The sequence below is a fragment of the Lepisosteus oculatus genome, chromosome 7 (genome assembly GCF_040954835.1).
Source record: "Lepisosteus oculatus isolate fLepOcu1 chromosome 7, fLepOcu1.hap2, whole genome shotgun sequence".
NCBI classification, from domain to species: domain Eukaryota; kingdom Metazoa; phylum Chordata; class Actinopteri; order Semionotiformes; family Lepisosteidae; genus Lepisosteus; species Lepisosteus oculatus.
Genome location: NC_090702.1, coordinates 53676956 through 53702371, shown reverse-complemented (window position 1 = coordinate 53702371; position 25416 = coordinate 53676956). Strand labels below are relative to the sequence as shown.

At 41.1% G+C, this 25416-nt stretch overlaps 1 protein-coding gene across 16 annotated transcripts in view; it reads left to right on the top strand.

Annotated features, from left to right (window-relative positions):
• ppfibp1b (PPFIA binding protein 1b) overlaps nucleotides 1–25416 on the top strand; it is a 58076-nt gene that overhangs the window by 14513 nt on the left and 18147 nt on the right. For 5 of the 16 annotated variants that reach the window (XM_069192763.1, XM_069192762.1, XM_069192764.1 and 2 more), the window contains exons 2-9: nucleotides 14853–14947; nucleotides 15727–15932; nucleotides 20409–20495; nucleotides 20819–20932; nucleotides 21226–21357; nucleotides 23603–23704; nucleotides 24880–24972; nucleotides 25277–25369. In XM_069192763.1, coding sequence (XP_069048864.1) covers nucleotides 14884–14947; nucleotides 15727–15932; nucleotides 20409–20495; nucleotides 20819–20932; nucleotides 21226–21357; nucleotides 23603–23704; nucleotides 24880–24972; nucleotides 25277–25369 — 891 coding nt within the window. In that variant the 5' untranslated portion in view covers nucleotides 14853–14883. Of the gene's footprint in view, nucleotides 1–14852; nucleotides 14948–15726; nucleotides 15933–18884; nucleotides 19406–20408; nucleotides 20496–20818; nucleotides 20933–21225; nucleotides 21358–23602; nucleotides 23705–24879; nucleotides 24973–25276; nucleotides 25370–25416 lie in introns of those variants that run through there. The other 11 variants (XM_069192767.1, XM_069192772.1, XM_069192766.1 and 8 more) reach the window with 5 other exon arrangements.

The window sequence follows — 25416 nt, the reverse complement described above, 5'->3', positions numbered from 1 at the left end:
ATCTTATGGGAAGTGACATGGCGATTAACCATTTCTGAATTTTTTTTGTAGCCTAAAAAATTTAATTTTGTTCAAATTAATCTTTATCATTTCAGTTATTTTTTTTATACCCACCCCCGTTTGCAGTAGCCAACTGAGTTTTCACATTTCAGTCCACTACTGTTACGAGCCTCACCGGCATACCCAGGGAAGAATGAGGACCCGCCACTTCTTTAAGCCACAGGTCGGAACGTTTCGTTGCCCCGTACCGGAGGATCAGTGTCTCGCTCCGACAGTAGCTGGGAGGCAGCAGGAATCGCTGTCGCTGAAAGCCACGAGCATTCTGGCTGGCTCATCCCACCCTGGTCTGGGTGCTGCTTGGAGAAATCCAGTCATAGTCGGCTAGTAACATGACCCAGGCTCAAACCTGAGGTCATCGAGCTCAACAATTAATCAATCAATCAAGGTGTATTTATCAATGCACAAACAGTACAGCATACAGTGATGGTGTTGTCGGCAATGAAATGCTTTATCCACGAGCTCGTTAAGGGGGATAGGAGAGTAGAAGGACAGGAATTTATAGGGATTAGGTTAACATTAGGATACAATAAATTACACGGTTGCAATTTACAAAACAATTTACAGATTGTGCGAAAGTAACACAGGGGTAGGGGGTATTTAGTGCTCTTCGTATGTGTCCTGAGAGCCTGGTGGTCTTGGTTTGTATACTTCCGGATCGTTTTCCAGATGGTAGTAGAGAGAACAAGCTGTGGTTAGGGTGACTGGGGTCCCTGAGGATAGACCTGGCCTTCTTGAGGCATCTAACAGAGTAGATATCCTCGATGTTCAGTACTGTGCAGCTGGTAGTGTTCTGAGTCTGTTTCACCACCCTCTGGAGTGCCTTGCGCTCTCGGGCGGAGCAGCTACCATACCAGGCAGTGATGCAGCTGGTTAGGATGCTTTCATTGGTGCTCCTGTAAAAATTGGTCAGGATGTGTGACGGCATGCCAAACTTCTTTAGTCTGTGGAGAAAGAATAGGCGCTGCCGTGCTGTCTTGGCTACGAGGTTGGTGTGGTGGGTCCAGGTTAGATCATCTGTGATGTTGACACCTAGGAATTTGAAACTGTTGACTCTCTCCACTGCGGACCCACTATGTGAATGGGTGCGTGGACTGTTTCTCGATGCTTCCTGTATTCCACGATCATGGAGTCTGATTCCTCCGACGGGCGCAGGCTTCCGATCCTTGTCGCAGGCTTCTCCTGCTGGAGTTTCTGCCTATAGACGGGGAGTAGCAGGATGGAGGTGTGATTGGATTTGCCGAAAGGAGGTCGGGGGAGGGCTTGGTAGCCATTCTGGAAGGGAGTGAAAGCACTGTCCAACGTGTGTGTTCCCGCGCGTCAGGCAATTGATATGCTGATGCAGGTTTGGCTTGATTTTCTTCAGGTTCACACTATTGAGGTCCCCCGCCGTGATGAATGCGCCCTTGGGGTGAGTTCTCATGTCTGCTTAGCTGTTCGTGTAGCTCCTCCAGAGCTCTCGTGGTTTTTGCCTGCGGCAGAATATATAGTGCCTTGCGAAAGTATTCGGCCCCCTTGAACTTTTCAACCTTTTGCCACATTTCAGGCTTCAAACATAAAGATATAAATTTATTTTATGTGAAGAATCACCAACAAGTGGGACACAATTGTGAAGTGGAACGAAATCTATTGGATTTTTGAAACTTTTTTAACTAATAAAAAAATGAAAAGTGGGGCGTGCAAAATTATTCGGCCCCTTTACTTTCAGTGCAGCAAACTCACTCCAGAAGTTCAGCGAGGATCTCTGAATGATCCAATGTTGTCCTAAATGACTGATGGTGATAAATAGAATCCACCTGTGTGTAATCAAGTCTCTGTATAAATGCACCTGCTCTGTGATAGTCTCAAGGTTCTGTTGAAAGCGCAGAGAGCATCATGAAGACCAAGGAACACACCAGGCAGGTCCGTAATACTGTTGTGGAGAAGTTTAAAGCCGGATTTGGATACAAAAAGATTTCCCAAGCTTCAAACGTCCCAAGGAGCACTGTGCAAGCGATCATCTTGAAATGGAAGGAGTATCAGACCACTGCAAATCTACCAAGACCTGGCCATCCCTCTAAACTTTCAGCTCAGACAAGGAGAAGACTGATCAGAGATGCAGCCAAGAGGCCCATGATCACTCTGGATGAACTGCAGAGAACTACAGCTGAGGTGGGAGAGTCTGTCCATAGGACAACAATCAGTCTTACACTGCACAAATCTGGCCTTTATGGAAGAGTGGCAAGAAGAAAGCCATTTCTCAAAGATATCCATAAAAAGTCTCGTCTAAAGTTTGCCACAAGCCACCTGGGAGACACCCCAAACATGTGGAAGAAGGTGCTCTGGTCAGATGAAACCAAAATCGAACTTTTTGGCCACAATGCAAAACGATATGTTTGGCGTAAAAGCAACACAGCTCATCACCCTCAACACACCATCCCCACTGTCAAACATGGTGGTGGCAGCATCATGGTTTGGGCCTGCTTTTCTTCAGCAGGGACAGGGAAGATGGTTAAAATTGAGGGGAAGATGGATGCAGCCAAATACAGGACCATTCTGGATGAAAACCTGTTGGAGTCTGCAAAAGACCTGAAACTGGGACGGAGATTTATCTTCCAACAAGACAATGATCCCAAACATACAGCAAAATCTACAAAGGAATGGTTCACAAATAAACGTATCCAGGTGTTTGAATGGCCAAGTCAAAGTCCAGACCTGAATCCAATCGAGAATCTGTGGAAAGAGCTGAAAACTGCTGTTCACAAACGCTCTCCATCCAACCTCACTGAGCTCGAGCTGTTTTGCAAGGAAGAATGGGCAAGAATTTCAGTCTCTCGATGTGCAAAACTGATAGAGACATACCCCAAGCGACTTGCAGCTGTAATCGCAGCAAAAGGTGGCTCTACAAAGTATTAACGCAAGGGGGCCGAATAATTTTGCACGCCCCACTTTTCATTTTTTTATTAGTTAAAGTTTCAAAAATCCAATAGATTTCGTTCCACTTCACAATTGTGTCCCACTTGTTGGTGATTCTTCACATAAAATAAAAAATGTATATCTTTATGTTTGAAGCCTGAAATGTGGCAAAAGGTTGAAAAGTTCAAGGGGGCCGAATACTTTCGCAAGGCACTGTAATAATAATAATTGCTTACACTTATATGGCGCTTTTCTGGACACTTCACTCAAAGCGCTTTACAGGTAATGGGGATCCCCTCCACCACCACCAATGTGCAGCCCCACCTGGATGATGCGATGGCAGCCATAGTGCGCCAGAACGCTCACCACACATCAGCTATCAGTGGGGAGGAGAGCAGAGTAATGTAGCCAATTCATAGAGGGGGATTATTAGGAGGCCATGTTTGGTAAGGGCCAATGGGAAATTTGGCCAGGACGCCGGGGTTACACCCCTACTCTTTTCGAGAGACGCCCTGGGATTTTTTAATGACCACAGAGAGTCAGGACCTCTGTTTTACGTCGCATCTGAAGGACGGTGCCTGTTTACAGTATAGGGTCCCCGTCACTACACTGGGGCATTAGTACCCACATGAGCCGCAGGGTGAGCGCCCCCTGCTGGCCCCAATAACACCTCTTCCAGCAGCAACCTTAGTTTTTCCCAGGAGGTCTCCCATCCAGGTACTGACCAGGCTCACACCTGCTGAGCTTCAGTGGGTTGCCAGTTGTGAGTTGCAGGGTGACATGGCTGCTGGATATATCACCAATATACATGCATATCAGCAATATACACGCTGTGAGGATCACCAATGTAAATTCCCCCGTTAGGATGGGCAACAGTTCATTGTCAGGTGCTCAGGTTGTGGAGAGCATGGAATAGATGAGTCAAGCCAGGTTTCGGTAAACGCTAGCGCATTGCAGTTTTTAGTGTCCCTCTGAGAAGCAGGCCTTGCTCTCACTATTGTCAAGTGATTGAACATTAGCGAGAAGTATGCTCGGAAGTGAAGGGCGATTGCTGCGTTGTCTCCGTCTAACCAAGACACCTGTCCGCTTACCTCTCTTCCTGCACTGTCGCTGCTTTCCTCCAGGAACAGGTACAGGTGAGACTCCATAGTCCAGGTAGTCCATCCTTATTTTTGGTGCAAGCCTGGTTGCGCCAATAGTCGATCCTACAGTATGTATACTAGCGTTTGTCGGTCATAGCTGATCACCAAACAAGCAGTATGGTACAGTTAGCAGTACAGAAAACAACAAAGTAGAGAAATAGACAGAAATGAACGGGAGCTCGCGGGACGGCAGTCTTCCTCATCGGCGCCATCTTTGGAGACGCCTAACGTGAGAACATGAATGAGCAGGGGTTGCAACCTTAATTGATCCAAGCATCGCCTCCGACCACTTCTTGAAAGAAACCAGAGTTCCGGCTTCATCCACACTGCTGGGTAGCTTCTTCCTGACTCCCACAGCTCTTTGGTCAAGAAGGTGTCCCCTGTTCCTGCTTTTTAGTGCACTTCCAAGTATAACGGAAGAGACTAGGGAGGCCCCCTGATGTTTCTGACATTTTTGACATTCTATGGTTTTTTGCCTGTGATTAAGTATTTGAAAAGTAAGGAATGGGTTATACTAGTACTTGCTGAGAAATCTGCATTTCTTCATCCCTGCATATTCCTATCCTCGTGGAGGAAGTAACTGCTTGGTGGAACACCTCCTCCAAGAAAGAGACATTTGTTTTCACATGATCGCACAGCTGAGGGACAAGCATTACTGTAAAACCCAGCATTGCATTTCTTGACCTGTGCTATTCCTGTTGTGGGTGCTCTCTTGTACGTCCGCAATTTCGTTCAGTTAAGGAACTTTTCTGTTTTTAACTTGTGCCTCCTCTTTTTTGTTTTCTTTTTCTCGAAGATTGTGTTGTAACTTTTTTCTTGGGATTTGTTCTGCGTTCTTGATAAGATGTGGAGATGATGTTTCACTTGCAGTGCTCGCTGTGTTTTGTCTTCAGTAGATTGGAGTGCGCAGCTGTGCAAACTGCAAAGGAACAAGGAGGTTATAACTCGATGCTGAAAATTGGAAAGAAGAATGAAACATAGTAGTAGACTCTCAGCAGAAACACTCTCTTTTTTAGCATGGAGCTGACTTCTGCTTTTACTTTTCAGTGTTTGAGAAGTTTAAATGACTGGTTAATTGAACTTTCCAATACAAGAGGAATTGGTAGTATAAATGGTCAAAATGACAAGTTCAATACATCTAGTAATTTGGTGTTGCTCATTAAGCCTCACTGTACTGTAGTGCTGAGGTATATTACAAGTTTCGCAGTGGTTGTTGACAGGCGATGACTACACATTGGCAGTGTCGGCTAGTCCATGGTGTAAATTTTATAGTGGGACAAGTCGGCACACATTGATTTGGTCAGGAGGCATAGTGGACCCATTTTCTCGTGGTGTGTTTAGAGATTTTTAAGATGTTAAAATCGCCATTGAACTTTCTGTATCAATTTAATTAACCTGTTGTAGTGCTGTGCGATGCGCAATACCAAAAACATATATCCATTTTGAAATGTATATCTGTATTTTTGTGTTTTTTCCTTCCCGGAAACAACACCGACAGCCGATCGAACAATTGGCCCAGTTAAGAAAAGTGGGAGCACCAGCGACAACTGCCTGCTCCACCCCAGTGTGTGAGAGTTTACAGAGGAACCAGGGAGCGGTGTTGTGCTGCTCTGTGAGAGAAGGTCTTTGTGTGAGAGCCTGGCAGACCAGGGATAAGATTCCAGGTGCAGCTCAGGCTGATATAAACTCTCATTCACCTCTTACATCACTTGTTGAAGGACTCACAGTGGGCCTTTTGTGCATGCGAGACCAGCACTTGCTTTGCTTCTCAGAATGGAAAACGTTTCAATTTCTGCTTTTGTGTAAGTGGCACCAAGAATTAAGTGCAAAACAGCAGCATCAGAGTCCATAAACAACTCCAAAGCCTTAAATACTTTTTGAGTGCTTTTAGAGCTGGAAAAACTGGAGTGTACAGTGAATTCACTAAGTGACATTTTGGGAAAAAAAGACATAAAAACATGCTTACCAGCTTTCTGGTTTTAAGACTTTCTGAATTATTTTTTGCGTCTCTTGGCGTTTTGTTTAACAGTTAAAGGGATAATTCAAGGGGTTACCTCCAGAGTAGAGGATCCAGCAGAATACACATTAAAGAAAAATATTGATCCTGTGATGTCTTAAATGTTGACCACTAGGAATTCTCTCTTCCTGGAAGGAACAATGTTGAGAGAAACAGCTGAAATTTACGTTTTTTTTAATTTATCTGCTCAAAAACCCCTGTACCCATTCTTTTGGACTGTCTTACCATGGTCAGCAAACATCAGGTGGTTCTAGATTTAAAGCAGCCAAATACCTTTTCTTAAAATCAGATAATCGATCTGCTTCAGAAGTGCATCACGTACAGTACTGAGCTTTTCAGAAATAAGTCAGACCTGTACATCTGAGACCATCCGTTCTTTGACAGGAACAACAACCATAAAGCCACTTAATCTATTGGTTTTGTATTTCCTGCCCTTTTCCTTGATGTACATTCTTATTTCTCAAGCTACGCTCACAGGATATTGCTGCATGTGAAGACGGGAACTTCTCTCTTGATGTAAAAAATGACTAATCATTATTATCTAAAGTGTGCTCATGACTCTTAATATTCAGAGAAAGAAAAAATGTTTTAATTAAACTTGTATTGACATGAATTATAGTTATACAGTATGTTCTCACCAGGCATGTGAAATGTCTGTCCATTTTGAATGTATGCGTTGTAACCAAAACCACTGCACAATGAATTTTTAATGTGTTGTTTAAATGTTTCTCCTCATTTGATCCTGCTTGCATGAAAGAGTTTTGTAACTAGACTGGTACATTTTAAAAGTTTTTATACAGTGCCCTTCAGAAATATTCATAACTACAAATGAAATAAAGAGTGCTATGTTGTAACAGTGTATTTTGGATAGGATAACAATGACTCTGTAACAGTAATACTGTAACTATTATAGTATCACATGCAGTAGACACAGCAAGTCACTTTCATCATAGATGAAACATGAGGGTCACATTTATTCCCACATTTAAGTATTCCTTCAAGTAAAATCCAACAAATCCGCACCAGCATTCTGCTCCTTGGAAGTACGGTGGAGTCCTCTGGAACTGTATAGAGCCCCCTGAAGGTTTTCTTTTTCCCTGGTGAAGGCAGGTGGGGGAGGGACCCCCTCTTCAGGAGATCAGGGAAAGGCCGGGCTACAGAGGTGAAGCGATCACCTGGCCTTTATTTCAGATGCAGTGAAATAGAATTTGTAGCTGTCTGCAGTCTATGCATCATGTCAGAATCACAAGGATGTATTAACAAACTTTAATACTGTATGTTTTTTTTAAACACTGTCATCATTTTGCAGATGTTTTGAGTACAGGCATAAGTGTTACAATTGCAATAAGTTTGAAGTCATCTTGGTGTTACTGTATATAAAAGATGTACCAAAAATCAATCCTTCACTGAGGTATAAAAAGAGGACACAGACTCCTAGTATTAGCAGCGTTGTGGTTATGTTCAGAGGGCCCTCTGAAGAGTGCACACCAATAGTCCTTGACCTCTGTTACGGTAAGATGAATCTACCTGAATCGCCATTCATGCAGGTACAGTCCACATCCTGAAGATGCCTGCACGTTCTGGAGAAATTCAGCTGTTCTCTCCCAAACTACTTGTCTCTCAGCTTGTGATGGCCTCTTCCTAGAAGGACTTGCATGTAAGAACTGAAGCACGTTTGTAGTTTGAACTCAAGAAGGCCGCAAACATCAGGAAAACCTCAGGATCAAGAGCAGTTCTGCCAGGAGAAATGTAAAACTCCCCCTGATTAGTAACAGAGCCTTACAGCATACTATAGGAGGTGTCTTGTAGTATAATGCATGTCAGTGGTAGATACTCACATGAACTAAAGTGAATAAAATTGAATTTATTTTCTGGACGTAATTGGCAATTATGACTTTGGTCTTGTCATGCCATTATTTTAAGAGTATTGCATTTAATTTTTTTAAGTGGGACACATTACAGAAAGTTTTTGTTCCTACTGTATTTCAACTAAGGCATCAACCTTGGGGATTCTTAATGTATACATACAATACATAAAATTTCAGTCAGAGAAGTATCACTTGCAAAACTGGGCTTCTGTCAGGAAAAGCAGTTTCTGTTTTGGAAGTCTGTGCTGCCTCCAGTCTTCGTATGCTGTTCAGCTTTCCCAGGATGTAACGCAGCTGGCTAAATAATCAGTTCTGCCCCAGTGGAATGTGTTTGACCTGAGCTGCTTTCTGCAAACAAGACTAAAATGCAGTGTTGTAGTATGACTGGTGTTATAACCTATCAAAACATGATAGTGCATAGCCCCCCCCCTCCCCAGAATGCCCCAGTTATCAAATCAAACCCCATTTCCACAGGCCTGACTGCCTCATGGCACGGATGACTCACTATACTTGAATATTTTCCAAAACATTTCTGAGGTACAGTCCTTCAACTCTTATCAGAGCAGTGGGCTGCTTGTCTGGCAAAGAGAATAGTCGAACTAGAGTAGCAATCAGGGACTGGTCCAAACACTTCCCTGAAATGTATTGTTTTCTGAAAACAGGTCGCTTATCACAGTTACTAGCAACATATTGGTCAGCTGTAAAGCATGGGCAGTTATTTGATTAAGCATCCGCTACTATAGCAGTGAGGTCTTATAGATGCTTCCAAAATTATTTTTATCGCTCTCCAATTAATTTTAAACTCTCTTAATTAAGAATAGAATTTAGAATTTAGAAGGCTCATCTTCAAAATGAAACTAACTCTTGATGCCAGATACTTCTTAATTTAGTTTTTGTCCATGGTTTACGTTCTGCTTTTAATGATGTGTAAACTTGCTCAGGATGGCTTCAGGAGCAACGTGTTGGAATTTTTTTTTACTCTTCAAAAGCTGACCGTGAAGACGCTTGAGTGTGGCGACACATTTTCCCAGCTGTCCCAGGCTGATCAATGCAGTTCGTTTCTGGGGATTGCTTTCGCGGTCAATTTCGAATATTTGAGTAAATCCAAGTTGATATTCTAAGTCGCTACAGCCTCTTGGATCAGTGTGTCCTGAGAATCATCTCAGGAAGCCGGCGCCTCACTGGTATCACTGGCAAGTTTCTCGAGATTGTTTTGAGGGCCAACTTTGACTTCCCGCTCAAAACACGACATCTCTGCTTATTTGCTTTATGGTTTATTATAGACTGGAGTAACATCCATGTTAAAAACACCTTTTCATTTAATTTTATTATGCCGTTGGGGAAATTTGTTTTGCAATGGACAAAGCCATGATACAATAAAGTTCCCAGGGCGACAGTGTTTCAGAAGATGATAAAAGAATTTTTCTATTATTGATGAGGGAGATTGCAAAGAGGATGAACAGTTTCCCGAGTCGACTGCCCTCATGCCTGGGGGAGGGAGAAATGTGAATTCACAGTGCAGAGGTTGTGCCACACTGCTCAGTGCTCTTAGCCGTCTGTGTAGCTCTCTGAATGGAGAGGGCATTTAGGTTCATCTGCTTCAAAATCCCAATGATTTTGCTATTTTTCCTAAGTTATTTTACGGTAAAGTGCTGCTGTTACCAAACAAACTGATATGACTGTGTTAAAACATTCATTCAATTTTATAGTGAAATATTTTAAATTCCCTTGATAAATTTGACTGACGTGTTCCTGTAACATTTCTAAAAGACTGGCTGCCTTATTGCTGGGACAGATTATTTCCCACATGGCTTTTCCACAACAGGAAAATACACTGCAATTTTTTTTTTGTTTGTAAGGCGTTTCTGAGTAAAGAACACGAGACGATAAAAGGACGGAAAACTACACAAACCTCACAGAGAAAAATTCCATACAGACGGCATTCATGTGAATACGGTCCTGATCCTAAAATACCCCTTAATTCACTTGAGCTTTTTAGTCTGAAATTGAAGACGGAGGATCTTCAAGCTGTATTCTCAAATAGTGAAAAACACTTTTCCATAATAGTGAAATACACACCAATTGTCAACTACATGGAAAAAGCATTTCAATCTGAGAGCAAGAAGCACTTTACATAGTGTTGTGGAAGAATCGAACAAGCCTCCCAACTACAAAATGGACTAGAAGGGCCAAATGTCTCCAGACCTCTAGGTTTGTGCCTACCTGTGTTCTGTGTTAAGCTGCTGTAGCACTGCAATTTCCCTCACGGGATCAATAAAGTATCTATCTAACCTGATGCCTCGGCACACCCTGTGGTATTTCCATGCGGGCCAACTTGAGTTTCTCATTGACCCAGAGTTAAATTGGCACATAGAGATGCTATGAGGACCAAGAGAAAGACCATTCAGTATGTAAAGTGGTTAGTTTTGAATGCAAGTATGGCCTGTCAAGCAGAAAATCATTTTCTAAGGAAGTCCAACTACTGCTGGACAGTCTTTGGCTTCAGAGCTGTAGTGACGCACTAGTCTCTGCTTTGCTGTATGGTGATATAACTGTAGCCACACAATTTAAATTTATCTCAAATTACTGTGGTGGTTTGGAGTTCCTAAACATCCATCGGTCTAGTGGATGTGTCCAGGGAAGTAACATGACATTGTTTTTTTTTCTTTTGCCGATTGGACTTGCTTTTATTTAAAAACTCCTCAACTTTAAATGAGATATTCAAGTGCACTCTGTATACTCTGTTCTCTCTACATGGCTCCTACTGAATATGTACATAATTCTAACAGAGATCTAGACAGGTGTTTTTTAAACTCCAAATGCAACCTGTTGCAAGTTCATATTGCAGCACTTACAAGCACCCTAGTTTAATTACAGAGTCCACATTCTAGATTGCTTTGCTATAATTGTTTGACACCGAGGTGTGATTTCCTATCATTAGTTTTTTTTTCATTAGTGTTGCAGCAAAGATGAATATAACCACGCACTGCAGTTGTGCCATTTAACAGGCATGATTAACAGTTGGGGGGAAAAAATCAATCTGTTCTATTACTTTAAATCTTCAACATTGCTTGTTCCTGCCACTTTGCACGAAGCCTAGAGGCCTCTGGCAGCTTGTTAATTTTAGAGTCCAGAGACCAAGAGCCTCAGTAGGATTTTCAGTTGTTGCTGTGTAGGGGATGACACGCTGCACTAACATGTCATGCATTCTTTCCTGCTCTGCATTGTTCCTACGGAGTAAACGCCTGACGTATTCTTTTTTTTTGAGTTTTTTTAAAGGCCCGATGGTAAATCTATTATTGTAGTCGGACTGGAATAACAAAAACGTTTCCCTCTTTGCAGAAAACTCGATTGTAAGTTTTCACCCACTTTTTTTAAAATAGAAAGCTTACATATCTGGAAACCACAGTTTCAAACTGTACGGTATATGCATTGTAAAGCCCCACATTTACCCTCACATTTAATTTCTGTTACTAATCAGTGTCACGCATTCTCCAAATGGCAGAGCACAAACAGCAGGAGTTACACACCGGCTGTATATTTTATTCATCTTTATTTGCCAGCAGATTTATCACCCTGCAGCTCACAACTGGCAGCCCACTGAAGCTGAGCAGCTGTGAGCCTAGTCAGTACCTGGATGGGAGACTCCTGGGAAAGCTGAGGCTGCTGCAGGAAGTGGACTGCCAGTTGTAAGCAGTAATCCCCATCTCTGAACTGGCTTCATCCCTCTGCTCTCCTCCCCACTGAGAGCTGGTGTGTGGGGAGCAGACTGGCGCATCATCCAGGTGGGGCTGCACACTGGTAGTGGTGGAGGGGATCCCCATTACCTGTGAAGTGCTTTGAGTGGAGTGTCCAGAAAAGTGCTATAGAAGTGTAAGGACTTATTTCTTCTACACGGAGGGATATCAGGCTATTGTTATTGATATTTTAAATATCCATTCAAATATAAATATACAAAAAATGCTTAATTATAGTACTTTTGAAGATGTATGTAGGTATGGTTTTAACTCAGATAATTGTAATGCAGTAAAAATTGTCCAGGTTTCACTGTTTATTTTGTTTTTTGCAAGAAGCTTTAAATTTGTCCATTATGTAATCTGTTATTGGACTGAGTTACAGTACATAGTGGCGTTTTCTGGGTGTTAGTCAGGGTGAACAGAATGTGTTCTTGAAGTTTGAGAGGTGGGTGTCCTATTAAACATAGGGAAGGAGAGAGTGGAATACTGTGGCTCACAGGCCCGGATTGTTTGTAGATTTCTTTCCATAATTCTTGTCAAGTAGTGTGAAGGTAATGGAGAGTGTGGGTGCAGTGTACTTGGATATACTGTACATGTCGATTAATCCCATTGTATTCACTCTGTATTGCGTTGTGTACTCTGTCAGTTGTCTTGTATCGAAAGACCTGTATTGTTGGTCCCTGTAAAGGTTTTACTGATTTGTTTCCAGAAACTGTCGGTAATAATGACAAGAACTGGTATCGGAGGAGAGGAAGTGGGATCAGTTTCTTGGTACAGTTTTGTAGAGCTGGGAAAGAGGTTTCTTTGAATTTTAGATTTTCTCGCAATAACAGGGAAGTTGAGGAGTAATGTGTAGCAGTCTGACTGTGGTTTGGAATGAATTTTTGATTTGGAGACATTGCAAGAAACCTTGTCCTCTAATATATTTCTGGATTTGTTCAGGGAACGAGAACAAGGCATTGTTTTCAAAGAGATGCTCTCTGCTAGTTTCCCTGTCTGTGTCTGGCCTGATGGTGTCCCGTCCAGGGTGTGTCCTGCTTGTGCCTGTTGCTGGTGGGGATCGGCTCGGGCTCCACTGCGACCCCAAATTTGATAAAGTGGTTAGAAAATGGATGGAATCAAACAAAGTTTATTAATTTTGAAATCAGGGTTACGCAAAATTGTTGAGAATTTGTTTGGGGCTATTGTATGATTACTGATCTTATTTTCTGCAAGGCTGTCGGAGTTGTTTATGACGGTTTTTAAAACATTTTTCTTGTCTGCGAGAGAAATTATAAGTCACTAACAGAGTTCTCTGCTTTCTGATTGTTCATGTTCCAGCCATAGGTTTTATTGAATATCCATCTGAATATGTAATGTAGTTAATCCAGATAGTAATATCTATTGTGTGGTAGTGGAGATTGTGTGGTATCACAGTTTTAGTCTTAAACGTGACTGTGGATATCATTACAAAAGATGCAAGTTCAAAATATTGTTGAGACCCTGCCTTTTGAAACATCAATAGCAAAAGTGCTTAACAAATTCAGTTATGTCAGTTATAGAAAAACACATTTTCGTTAGCCTTGATCTCGATTTCTCACCAAAACCACACTTTGCAATGTGTATGTAAGTAGTATGTTAAACCTACCATTTTAAAAATGAGACTTTATTGGTCTTGTTGATGCAATGATTAGGAATCTTTTAGGTCAGAGTCTGGCACATTTACAAAAAGCCATATGAAAAGATTAGTTTAGAAAACCTTATTGTAAATGATTTTATTGGCTCAAATGATAAAGGAATGAAAATGGGACATTTTAATATTACTGTTAAAGTAGATAGCAAATGCATTCAAGAACAAGAACAAAGGGCACTTTACCCGAAGGGTTGTGGGAGTGTGGAACAATCTACCCAGCAATGTTAACGAAGGTGACACCCTGACTTCTTTCAAGAAACAGGTGGGTTAGACACTGACCGAACAAGCTGGATGGGTCAATTTGCCCTCCTAGTTTGAAACCTCTCTTATCATAGAAATAGATGTCAAATCAATCCTTGTTTCTCCAAAAAGTGGTGTATTTTTATCTATTTCTCCAAAGATTTTGACTTGACCTTTATTAATTCTAGTTAAGTTGTTATGACGACTTCTGTTTGCAGTGCTTTTATTTGGTCCTGAGGCTCAATAAAGCACACTGAGTGGCTGAGGTGTTTTGTGGTAGTAGTTCCCAGAGCTTGGCAGCACAGATGGAGTTGACAGTTTTCAGGAATGTGCTGTGGTTGTCTGTCCATGTGTTAGAAGTACAAATTTTGGAATCTACAGGAAGCATAACTGCAGTAGCATAGTTTATCCCTATGGGAAAACAATGAAAAGGCTAGATACCATCTCACTTAATTGAATGAAAATGACAGGAAATGGCTTCAAGCTATGCTGCAGCGTCATTCAGAAAGGCTGCTTTTAAACTATTTATAATACAAATGCTTGTGAAGTAAAAATAAATAGCCATTTTGATACACTTTCAGCTCTTTGCAAAACATCATAATTGCCAATGCCTGATTTTAACAGAAAAAAAACGGTGTGTATTTCATAATGAGCTTAAATTGTCTTGGTACCATAAGGTGTAATTTTAAGAACTGGATATACACGGTTAGATTTCTGACGTCAAGAATTAATATTAAGGCTTCCCTGGAAGGTTTCTAATATTGCTGGCTCAGTGCAGAATGGGTGAATGGAGAGAGAGAGGAAGTGTAAGGAATGGCCATCTGACTTATATTCCTTCAGAATAAGCTTTTCTGGCAGAATTTAAAGAGTGTGACCTTCAGCCTAAACAAATGAAAGTTACAGTAAATAACCAGTGTTGGTTACAGATTTGGCAGGCAGGGTGACAAAGACATCAGCACTGTTCTGGTTTCTGGGGTGTCTGTGAGGAGTCTGTGTGTCTTGGTCTTGGCTCCTGCAGTTTTTGGTCATGCACTCTAGTTTCTTCCCAGCTCCTGGAGATTGTGGATTGGGGTTGGCTGACAACTGTAAGCTGACTGGGATCTCATACTGGGGCTGTTGTTCCCAACACTGCCCATGGTTTCATGGAGAAAAATGTATACCAGTTTCTCTGGCTTTTCTGCTGCAAATATTCTGATAGTGGATTTTTTTCCCCCCATCTTCCAGGGGTTGAAGTGGCTGCTCGGGAGTTTCCAAGATGATGTCTGATGCCAGTGACATGTTGGCTGCAGCCTTGGAGCAGATGGATGGAATCATAGCAGGTGGGGAAAGCAGACGTCTGGAAACTGGAGTCCGAGCCCTTGTTACAGACCTCGCTGCGTCACTGCGATGGGTTGGGAGCTGTTTCAGCAAGATGCGAATGAAGATGCCCATAAGAATATTATGTTTAAGGTTTAATGTTTGGGATATTTAATAGAGGTTATTTCTGACTGAAATAATCAACTTCTTCGTGCTGAATTGTTTAGGGAAGCAGGTTGGTTGACCAGCTCCTTTCCAAATGTTTGACTCTCTGTTTTTGCCCCATTAGCTCTCAAGACTGCCCTGATTTAGTGCGTATGCAGCGGTCAGGGATGAACAATGAATTAAAATGATGCCAAAACATTTTATCAACATCTAAAATAAAGTACTTTTTTCTAAAAACCTACATAGGTTTCTTTTAATGCTCACCCATGTGCCTTTCATGAAATTGTGTACCATTGAATTTCAGTGGTCATAATTAGTATTCATGACAAGCCATTTGTTTTCCTTAGAAAATTAGAAAGCTGACGTTTCTTAAGGAAGCTAGTTGTGTATCACAGACAGTTTTACCTACAGCACCCTGTCTGTACTGTTCTGCTGTTGCTCAGGTCATTTACTATTTGACCGGTTCCCTGTTGATCATGTGGGACCTGCAGAAAGTCTTCCTCAGTTTTGTATCTTAATAAATGAAGAATATGTGCTATAAAAAACCTATGAATTTGAAATGACAAATCCCTACTGCTCCAAGTGGACCCTCAGGCCCTTCTTCCAGCTGAGCTCTGCGGTGTTGCTGTTCCTCCAGGCTCCAAGGCTCTCGAGTACTCCAATGGCATCTTCGACTGCCAGTCCCCCACCTCTCCCTTCATGGGCAGCCTGCGGGCGCTGCAGCTGATCGAGGACCTGCGGGGCCTGCTGGAGCTCATGGAGACGGAAGAGAAGGAAGGGCTGCGCTGCCAGATCCCAGACTCCACCGCCGAGCTCATTGTGGAGTGGCTCCAGGGTCACATGGTAGGTCCTGGATGTGGCCGTGCCAGATTCAAGAATTCTCTTATTCCGGTTGTGCGCTACTTTCCTTTTAAACGTCATGATCCACCACTTTGGACATAAACACTGATATTTATCCTCCTGCGGTTCTGATGCGAATTTGTTCATCTTTCCATAATGTCTTTCTGAACACAAAAAAAACGGAAATAGCCGACTTCAGAAGCTGTTCTTCCTTTTTGAGGGGGGTGGCATTGTCAGTCACACCCTTACAAATATTCTAAGATCTGTGCCTTAAGGCTGAAAAAAAATGAAATAATCTAATTTCATTTTTTTATTGCGCATGTTCTTTAAGGGAAGCCTTGAACTAAAGGAGTTTGCATTTGGGGTTATTAACCGTTGAGATTTTGCCGAAAAAGCTCTCTGTTCGGATACTGTATAGGCGGTCAGTGGTATGACTCTTGGTTTTCTCAGAAGGTGTCTGTAGAAGGGAGCTTGATGGGAGCCCTAGAGGGTGATGTACAGCTCAGGAGGGGGTAATGTTGGTCCACAGTTCCTTGCAGTTTTTGCTAGCTGATTGCAATACTGGAAGCTGCAGTGTTGAGGATGATATTCGAAAAATCCTAAAGCCTGGGCACCTACTTGTTTTGCAAGTTGTAGGAAAAATAAATGTTCCATGTAGCGAGTTGACAAATAACGGCACTATTCATCACCTGACAGTTCACAGATATTATGGCAAGAAATTCGTACTGAAGCGCCAAGTGAAAAGCTGTCTGAAGAGCTGTCGGTCCTCTGTGCAACAAAACACTTCCTTCCTCAATGGCTTTTTCTGTTCGCATCTGGTCTGTCATTCCAGTGACTAAAGCTTCTATTTGAAAAAGGTGAATAGTAATGACTTAAGTCTCAACTTGCACTGAATTTCAAAGGAAACACAAAAAAGTATTATATAAACTAGAGGGCACTGCTGAAGAATCACATTTATCCATTGTGTTCCGATTTGCTGGGATGCTGGAAAAGTGTTCCAGTGACCGAGCTTTCCACTTAATTTTGTGTTGGTTTATATTAATTTTCACTTTGCTTTAAATACAGTATTCACTACATATTTATCCATACTATAAATTTCTCGCTGTTATATGTAGAGGTGTCAAAAACTTCTAGATTCTCTTCCCTTTTTTGCATGGGATATTTGGATATACTGTATTTATAGCCTGACTTTAAGCATCTCTTAGTCACAATCTGCACGATTTCTGACGTGGACTTTGTGCTAAAGGCTGTTTTGTTTCTGGCTTGGCAGTCCAATGTAAAAGACTTCAGTAATGGATTCTCATTAAGTTCAGTGTTGCAAGTGTGAATAGTTTCTAGTTTGACTGTCAGAATAAAGAAAGGTCTTTTATTACGTTAGGAACTGGATGCCTGAGGCAGCTTGGATGTTTTTCAGAAGATAAGATTAGGTCAGTGGTTTCTACTTAAACCAAAAATTATAATGTATCCATGAGACTTGAGATCTGAACACATAAAATGCATCTCATGCAAGTTTTAAAGTACTTTTTTTCTGATGGAAATGTAAATTAAAATGCAGACATTTTGTATTCCTTTGTGCTTCAGGGATCTGGATTGTTATTCACAAGGCTAGAATTCTGCTAATATCAGTATAATGTATTGGTTACAGGAAATGCAGATTATGTGTGTGCAGTTGTCTTATTGGGACAAAACTTTGATCTGATTAAAGAGGGAAGAGAAATTCTGGTAATTTAAGTGGATGTTTTATATATCTGGCTTTGGAAATATTGTCTTTAACATTATGTTTCTAAAGTCCTGATTAATTTCAGGCTTGACAGTCCAAAGTAAAATACTAAACTTCAGGATTGTTTAAATTAATTGTTGCTAGTGTGAGTAGTTCCTGGCTTAATCACTGTTACAATGAAGGAAAAAAGTCCATGTTAGGTTATAAGAACTGGATGCCCGATTCTCTGAGGACCGTTGGATTCCTGTCAGAAGATAAGATGAGGTCATTGGTTTCCACATAAAGCAAAAATTACTCCTCTATGAAGATCAAGGTTTGATAACTTCAAATGATTTGTGTGCAAGGTTTTAAAGGACTATTTGATATTTGTTTTTCAGAAGAAAAATTGAAAATGCTTTGTACATTGTTCCCTAATCTTGGCATGGAATGAGATTACTGCTTGTGTTTTTGTAGGTTTAAAACCTGCAAGTTTTAAATGCAAAATGTCTTGTTTTTTTTGGAGGAAGAGAGTCAACAGCTCCTTTTTTGCAGATTGTGCTAATGTGCACTAAGGTAATAAAGGAATATTGCATTTTAGTTTAACAATTCACATCTTTATCCAAGGAATAAATGCAAGAGAATAAGAATGATGGTGGCATATTGCTTGGCTGTCTGTTGGAACCTGTAGAGGTCATACTTTCCCACAAAGTGGAAAACAAAAGAAAGCTTTACTTTATAGATCTTCAAATGTGAAGAGCAAATAAGCTATTTGTTTTTGTTGAAGGAATTGAATGGACAGAAGGAGACTTTTTAACAGTTTCTGATTTGAAGTTTTATAAGTAGGAACGCTGCTTAAGATTCCTTGTATGTTCACACAGCTGGAAAGTACAACAGAGCATCACGTGAGTCTGTAACAGTTTTTCCACAACTGAATGCCCATCAGAAACTGAAGATAAGAGGGGTTTATGTAAGTGTTTGTGACCTCTCAAGTCCCTTTTTATCAATGTGAATATGAAAGATTTGGAGGATTATTTCAGAAAGTGTAGTCGGGCATTTTAAAGGCTGTCTACTGTGAAGCATAAAAGCACCAAACATTGACATTATCAAGATGCATGAAGCATCTTCACATCAGCTTCTGTCTGCCAGGTTTCCATAGTTCCCAAATCAAAGCCCTGTTTGCGTGGTTTCCTAATTCCTCTTAAACAGAGAACAGTCTCTCCTCTTACTAAAGGTAGACTGTGTGAACTGTACCCAGTCACTTTATACGTACTTATTCTTTAATATCTTAACTAGTAATTGCAGTTGCTGGCAGCATTCGGTAACGTAATTTGCAAAAGGGGAGAGTTCTTGATGTGGATTGGTTTTACTAGCTGAAAGGCAAAGGTCTTTCAAAATTCAGCAGTAGCTTGAGGTTGGTGACCAGCTTCATGTGGCTGGTGGAATAGGGTTAGACTTTTGTCTGTGGTTTGTTCACTCCTGCTGATGTCAACAGGGTAGAGCAGGAAGACTCCCTCTCTGTCCCTAGACAAACTTGGAAGAATTACCACACATTCCTGTGCTGCCGATAGTGGCAGAGGCTTGTAGGACCCTCTCGTGCTTGAAGACGAGGAAGGATGGAAATGTACTCTTCTCTTACATCGTCTTCTTGAACATTATCAGCAAGTTAATTTTGGTGGTCAGAAATCTGATTCCTTGGGATAAATTTGTGAATTGAGAGCTAAATGGTGACATGGAGAGATCTTTGGATATTTACAAGCATTTTAAGTGGATGAGAAAGGTAAGGCCTTAATCATTTAAACATGTAGAGGTGCTTACAGTAGTGTAGAAGACACACTGTTTAACAGATAAGAGACTTATTAGTTGTCTACATTTTTATAAAAACAATGAGTGAAGTGTACTGATTTTTTTCATGTGACTGCAAAGAATAATTTTCTCTGTGTACTCTCAGCTGTGTTTGAGAGGGCTCGTCTTAGCTCAAATTGGGAAAAATGTGGATGAACTTAAAATCCTTTTTTTTTGCTCTTTGTAGAATTTGTCCGCTGAATGTGTTTGGTAATCCCTTAGATACATTGGTTTGCCTTTGGAAATGCAGAATTTGAAATGATTAAAAACTATTGGTCGTTCCCTGTACTTTGATAGCAGCTTGCCTATAAGTAATAAGTCTTGTTAAATGTGAACTGTGTTATAGTGTGCTCCTGGAGTGCTAGTGTTGCCAAGGGAAATGGCAAACAAATGATAATGTTATAGCTGCCAGGGTGATGCCAAGCACTAAGTCATGTCTTTGTGTCAAATAATGTTTACATAGGCATTTACTACACAGTTAGTGTTTTTAGAGCCGTCTAAAAAAACATTTACCCTAGAATTGCATTACAAATGGAACATCTTTTCTCACATCTCAGTTTGCTGAAAGGCAGATTCTTTTACCCTAGAAGGCATTCCTTCTCACACACCTTTGCAATTTAAGCAACATGCTTTTCTTGTCTGAGTAAAACTAATCCCAATCATTCGCAAATTACTTGAGCAGAGTATTAGACTTCCATTTTGACCTGAGGAAAGTGTGCACTTACATGACATTTATGTTGTTGAAATTTCATGTAAATGTCTTAAGACCTGGTAAACTCTACTGCATGAGTTGTTCAGCTCATAACAGTTATTCTAGATTTCATCTGAATTTTTTCATGAGTGGATCAGGAAGAAAGAAATGTCCTACAGACACAAGGAATTGTAATTTATTTTCTCAGGGTCTTTGCTAATAAGTATGCGAATCATTTATTTTTTAGACCAATGGGCACATCTCCGTGAGTGGTGATGTTTATCAGGAAAGGCTTTCTCGTCTCGAGAGTGACAAGGAATCCCTCGTGTTGCAAGTAAGAAAACTCCTGAATCCACTTTTTGAATTGTAAAACTTTGCAACCACATTAATAAATCTGAGTATTTTAAGTGTATAACAACTACTGTCTTTTACAATTATACTGTATTGTTAGATTCCATAATTTCATACACCTGCTGTAGAATCGCCAGTCTTTCCAATAGTAATGTCAGATCCTAGATGTTTTGTCAGATTAGTGGCTGTGTTCATTTTCCTGTAAGTGGACCTCGAGGAGGGACGGTAGTGAAGGAGATCAAGGAGTGCGCTGGATTGCACTGTGCAAGCTTTTCAGAAGGGAGGTTGGGTTTGTGGTTTCCACAGGTAAGCGTGTTGACTGACCAGGTGGAAGCGCAGGGGGAGAAGATCCGGGATCTTGACTTGTGTCTGGAGGAACACCGAGAGAAGCTCAATGCTACTGAGGAAATGCTGCAACAGGTAAGTGTTTCTTTTGGACACCTCACTGGTCTATACAGCTATGCCGCTCTTTAAAGAGAGGCTTAAAAAAGGCTTATAGTTCAGGAGATGTGTAAAAAGATGCAGGCCATTGATTTGAAAGCCTGGTCTCATGTCCCCAAAGTTCACTATGGGATAGTGGTGGATTAAAACTCCATTCACCACCTTTACAAAAGGGGTTTTATAAAGGCTGTTAAATTCTAATGACATCAACAGCTAAGGCAGCATGTGGAATTTTTTAGCGAACAGCGTAATAATGCTGCCATTTTCCACAGGAACTTCTAAGTAGGACGGCCCTGGAGACTCAGAAACTGGATCTGATGGCTGAGGTTTCCAACCTTAAGCTGAAGCTGACTGCTTTGGAAAAAGACCGCCTGGATTTCGATGAGAGATTCAGGGACAGTGAGGTAGGATCATCATGTGCGTCTTCTCTTTTCTAAATGTAGACTCTCCGCTGTATAGGAAAAATGTTGCTGTAAGTGAATGAAGGGAGCAAAATTGAATTCTATAAATATGGTCAGCTGTGGATGTGTAGGTTGACAAAGACAGTTTTTATGCTTTGAATGTGTGCATTCTGGGTTCATGGAAAAGACAGGCTAGCACCCTTTTAAAAATCTTTGTCCTTCAAAATCTAAAAATGAAAAAAAATCAGTTTTTTTAGAAAGGTTTACTGTATTAATGCAAGACCATTACTTCATAGCCATAAGGATGTGCCATTTTCCATTAATAAGCACACTGTAAAGTTTTATTTATGGTATTAATGGAGTATTCCCAGTTATGGTACTGGAGGGCTGGTGTGTGTAGGTTTTCTAGGTCTCTTAAAGCAGCAATATCTAAGGAGCTGGCAGGAGCTTTTCAGTGGTTCCACTGAAGCCAATAATGAATTGATTTAGATAATTTGAAGCCCATCTGCACTGAAAACCTGTGGACAAACTTTATTCCCCTAACCTGGTACTGAGAAGCCAGTCAGCAAATGTAGAGTTTTAATAGAAAATATATATATTTTTTTGCTTGAAGGTTCTAACTGTAATAAGTTAACATAGTTAATTTAAATATAGATGAATTAGAAACACTTGTTTAATGTTAGTTGTATCTTTTATTAGACAATGCATTAAGCTTTTCGATGATCTAAGCAAATGCTTAGCACTTATCAAACAAAATGTGTGTGTCCAGCCAGGTTCTTCTGTTTGTGTTTCATGACCGCTGCCTTTTATTATACAATATGTGAAGATCTGGTTAATGTTCAGCAGGCTTTGACTTGTGTGCAGTACCTTGCAAAAGCGCTCAGGCCTCTGCGGTTTCCTTATTTTATTGCTTTAAAATATGCAGTCATGACACTTAGAATGTGTGCAATATGTTATGTATCACTTACCACACTACAAACATGAGGTAGAAGGTTTTGTAGTGAGAAGGCACAAAATTTGATCTTCCTGGTCCAAATACCAATCACTACATCTGATGCAAACCCAACATACTGCATCACTCGGTCAACACGTCCCTACAGTGGAGCGTGGAGCTGGCAGGACTGTTACAGTTCTGTGTCTACTCAGCAGGGACAGGGAAGCTCAAGACTGATGGCAACATTGAGCAAAGCTGTGTAAAATCTTAGAGAAAAACTTACTTTAGACCTAAAACTGTGATTAAAAATTCACATTTCTGCAGGACGGTGATCCAAAGCTACACTGGCCTAGTTTGAGGCTAAGAAAGTGATTCTTTTCATGGCCCAGTCCTGACTTGAATCCTATCGCGAAGATGTAGAAAGCAGTCCCAGAGCAACTTTTGTAATTTCACAAAATGGGACACCATAGGAGGATGTCTTTGTACTTTTTTGCGAGGGACTGTGTGTTGATATGGCTAGAAAATTGCATCATTTTGTAACCAACATTATTAATGCGCTTTTGTAATGAGATTGTGACTTGGAAGTATTTGACTTCCATAGCGCATTCTGAAACTCGGTTTTCAAAATGCCCCATGAAGCTCAGGCTGGAGACATTCATTACCCATAAGGAAGTGGTGCAGAATTCCCCAGTTGTTGCTGGGAAGCAGACCCTCCAGATGCACAACCTGTTGCTTAAACACAAATAGAACTCTATTGTAACATGACCCATGACCCGAAGAAGGCTCCACAGCCGAAACGTTGTTTCCTTTCTTCTCTTTTCAGCAGGGAATAAACCTTTACTTGTTCTATTGTAACATGGCATTCTTTTATACATTGGTGAATTATTAAGGTTTTGTAAGGCATTAATGTGTGGTCAGACCACACAGAGAGGACAATTCCTTTCGGCTGTTAACTTTAGTGCTTTTTGAAATGCCTTAAAGTTATCTGGAGCTTGTGGAAAGTTTTTTTTTCCTAATTAACATTTTATAACCCACTAGGCTTCATGTTCATTTCTTGTTTTCAACCCAAGTCTAGCGTGGTCTTCTGTGGTTGGGTTGCACGGGTGTTGGTTGCAGGGAGAGGTAGTGAGTTTAAAGCTGACAGGAATCTGCAGGTGTCTCTCCATGTCCAGAAGGATGTATTGTTACACGCGTCTTCCTCACCGTTACCTTTCAATTCCTGTGTTCACGTTCCCCGTCATGGGAGCAAGCCGCCATCCCTTTCCTTCTCTTCATCTTGTTTTTCAATCTTCTGCTTGCTCACGCTCCACGTAGTCACTGCATAACTTAATCTCCGAGCTCCGAGACCAGATGGAGACGCTGGAGGTGGAACTAGCACTTTTCCAAGAAAAGAGGTTACAGTATGGGGATCAAGAGGTGAACAGTTGCTTTTCTTTTGCTTTAACATCTGGTCCCAATGTGGCTGCGCATGATCTCTGCGAGATCAGTTCAGTTTCTGCAGATACTCTGCATTTCTGCTGTTGGTGATAGACTTGTCATTTACAAAAAAGGATTACTCAATTAATTGCTATTTGGGTCAGGATTAGTTTCCTTGACATAAGAACTTGTAACTCACTCGCATGCATTAGAACTTCATTCTCTGGAATACAGATGCAAATAGAAATAATTTTTCAATTTACCTTAAGATTCAATTGACCTTTCAATTGTTCTAGACAAGTTGACATTCCAGCAGTACTGTCTGTATATCATTGTTTTGTTAGTTTTTTTTAGAACACCATGCGCAGAACATTGACCTTTGCTTTCTTACTTCCTTGTGTTCTGTACCATTTTCTTTCCTGTAATTTTGTCTGGTTCCAAATCTCCAGCTCAAGATGCATTTCACTGGCCTGCCTTGCTCTAATGTGTGGCTCATGCATCCCTCCAGCAGCCTGTGTAGACCTTAGACCTCTTCTAATTGTGATTTACACCTAGTTATGCAGATGTTTTCAAGTTTTCCACTGCTGCCAGTGATAGACCTACTGTGCATGTTTTCTCTCCTCTGACTTGAAGTGGGATTCTTCCTCTTTTTTTTTTTATTTGGCAGAGGCTTGTTGGTGATTGTCTTGGTTTGTTTCTTATAAAGGTTACTTTTCTCTGTTATCTGGCCTGCTCAAAGATGTGTGTCGTGAAAAGAAGTGTGCAGTGTGGAGCAATAAAATCGGTACACATGCAAGTGTGACCAAGGCCATGATGGCGGATAGCAACATGCTTCACACGGGTGTTTTGGACACACGCAGGCGATCGTGGTCACATTGAGCTGGTGTGGGGCATTGTGGTTTGACGTGGACATGTCTCTGGGAGTGCATTTTGTTTATAGGGCCTCTAAGTTCAGTTGTTCCACAGTGCAGTTCTCTTGGTGCAGTTGTTTCAGCAACTGCCGCTCTGCATGTAAAAGATTGAGCTTCTGCGGGGAGGAAAAAAGATTTTGAAAAGTCGCAAAGTAGATGAGATTAAAAGCTGAAAAGGGCAAATGCAGGGCCTTTAATTGCAACTCACTCCGATAATTCTTGGGTGGTTCTTACGTGAGATTTAACAAAGTTGTTCCTTTGCAGGGGTTGATCCAGGAGATTAATGACCTGAGGTTTAGAGTGACAGAGATGGAAAATGAGAGGCTTCAGTATGAAAAGAAGCTGAAATCAACCAAGGTGAGTGTTTAGAGCCTGAGGTTACCCACTAATTATAGTTTGCTTTCTCACATTGTTAAATGATCTGTACAACTGAGAAGCATAGGTCTGTTTTTAAATCAAATTCCTTTAACACTTCTGAGGCGTTTCCTGCAAGATGGCATTTTTCATGGTCTAGAGCAAAAAAAGCTTGTTATTGTTATTAAAATTTAAAGAGACTTGTACTCCTCCAAGATTTCCTTTCAACACTTTCTTTAAACTTTGACTTATCAGTTCCCCTTTTCTCTTCTTTCAGTTGCTTTCTTTTCTAATTCTCTGTCACTAGTCTCTAATGGCCAAACTCTCTAGCCTGAAAATCAAGGTTGGTCAGATGCAGTATGAAAAGCAGAGGATGGAGCACAAATTCCAGACACACAAGGTGTGATTTTTCTGGGTCCTTCTTGCCATGTCTTTGGGCTAACCCTG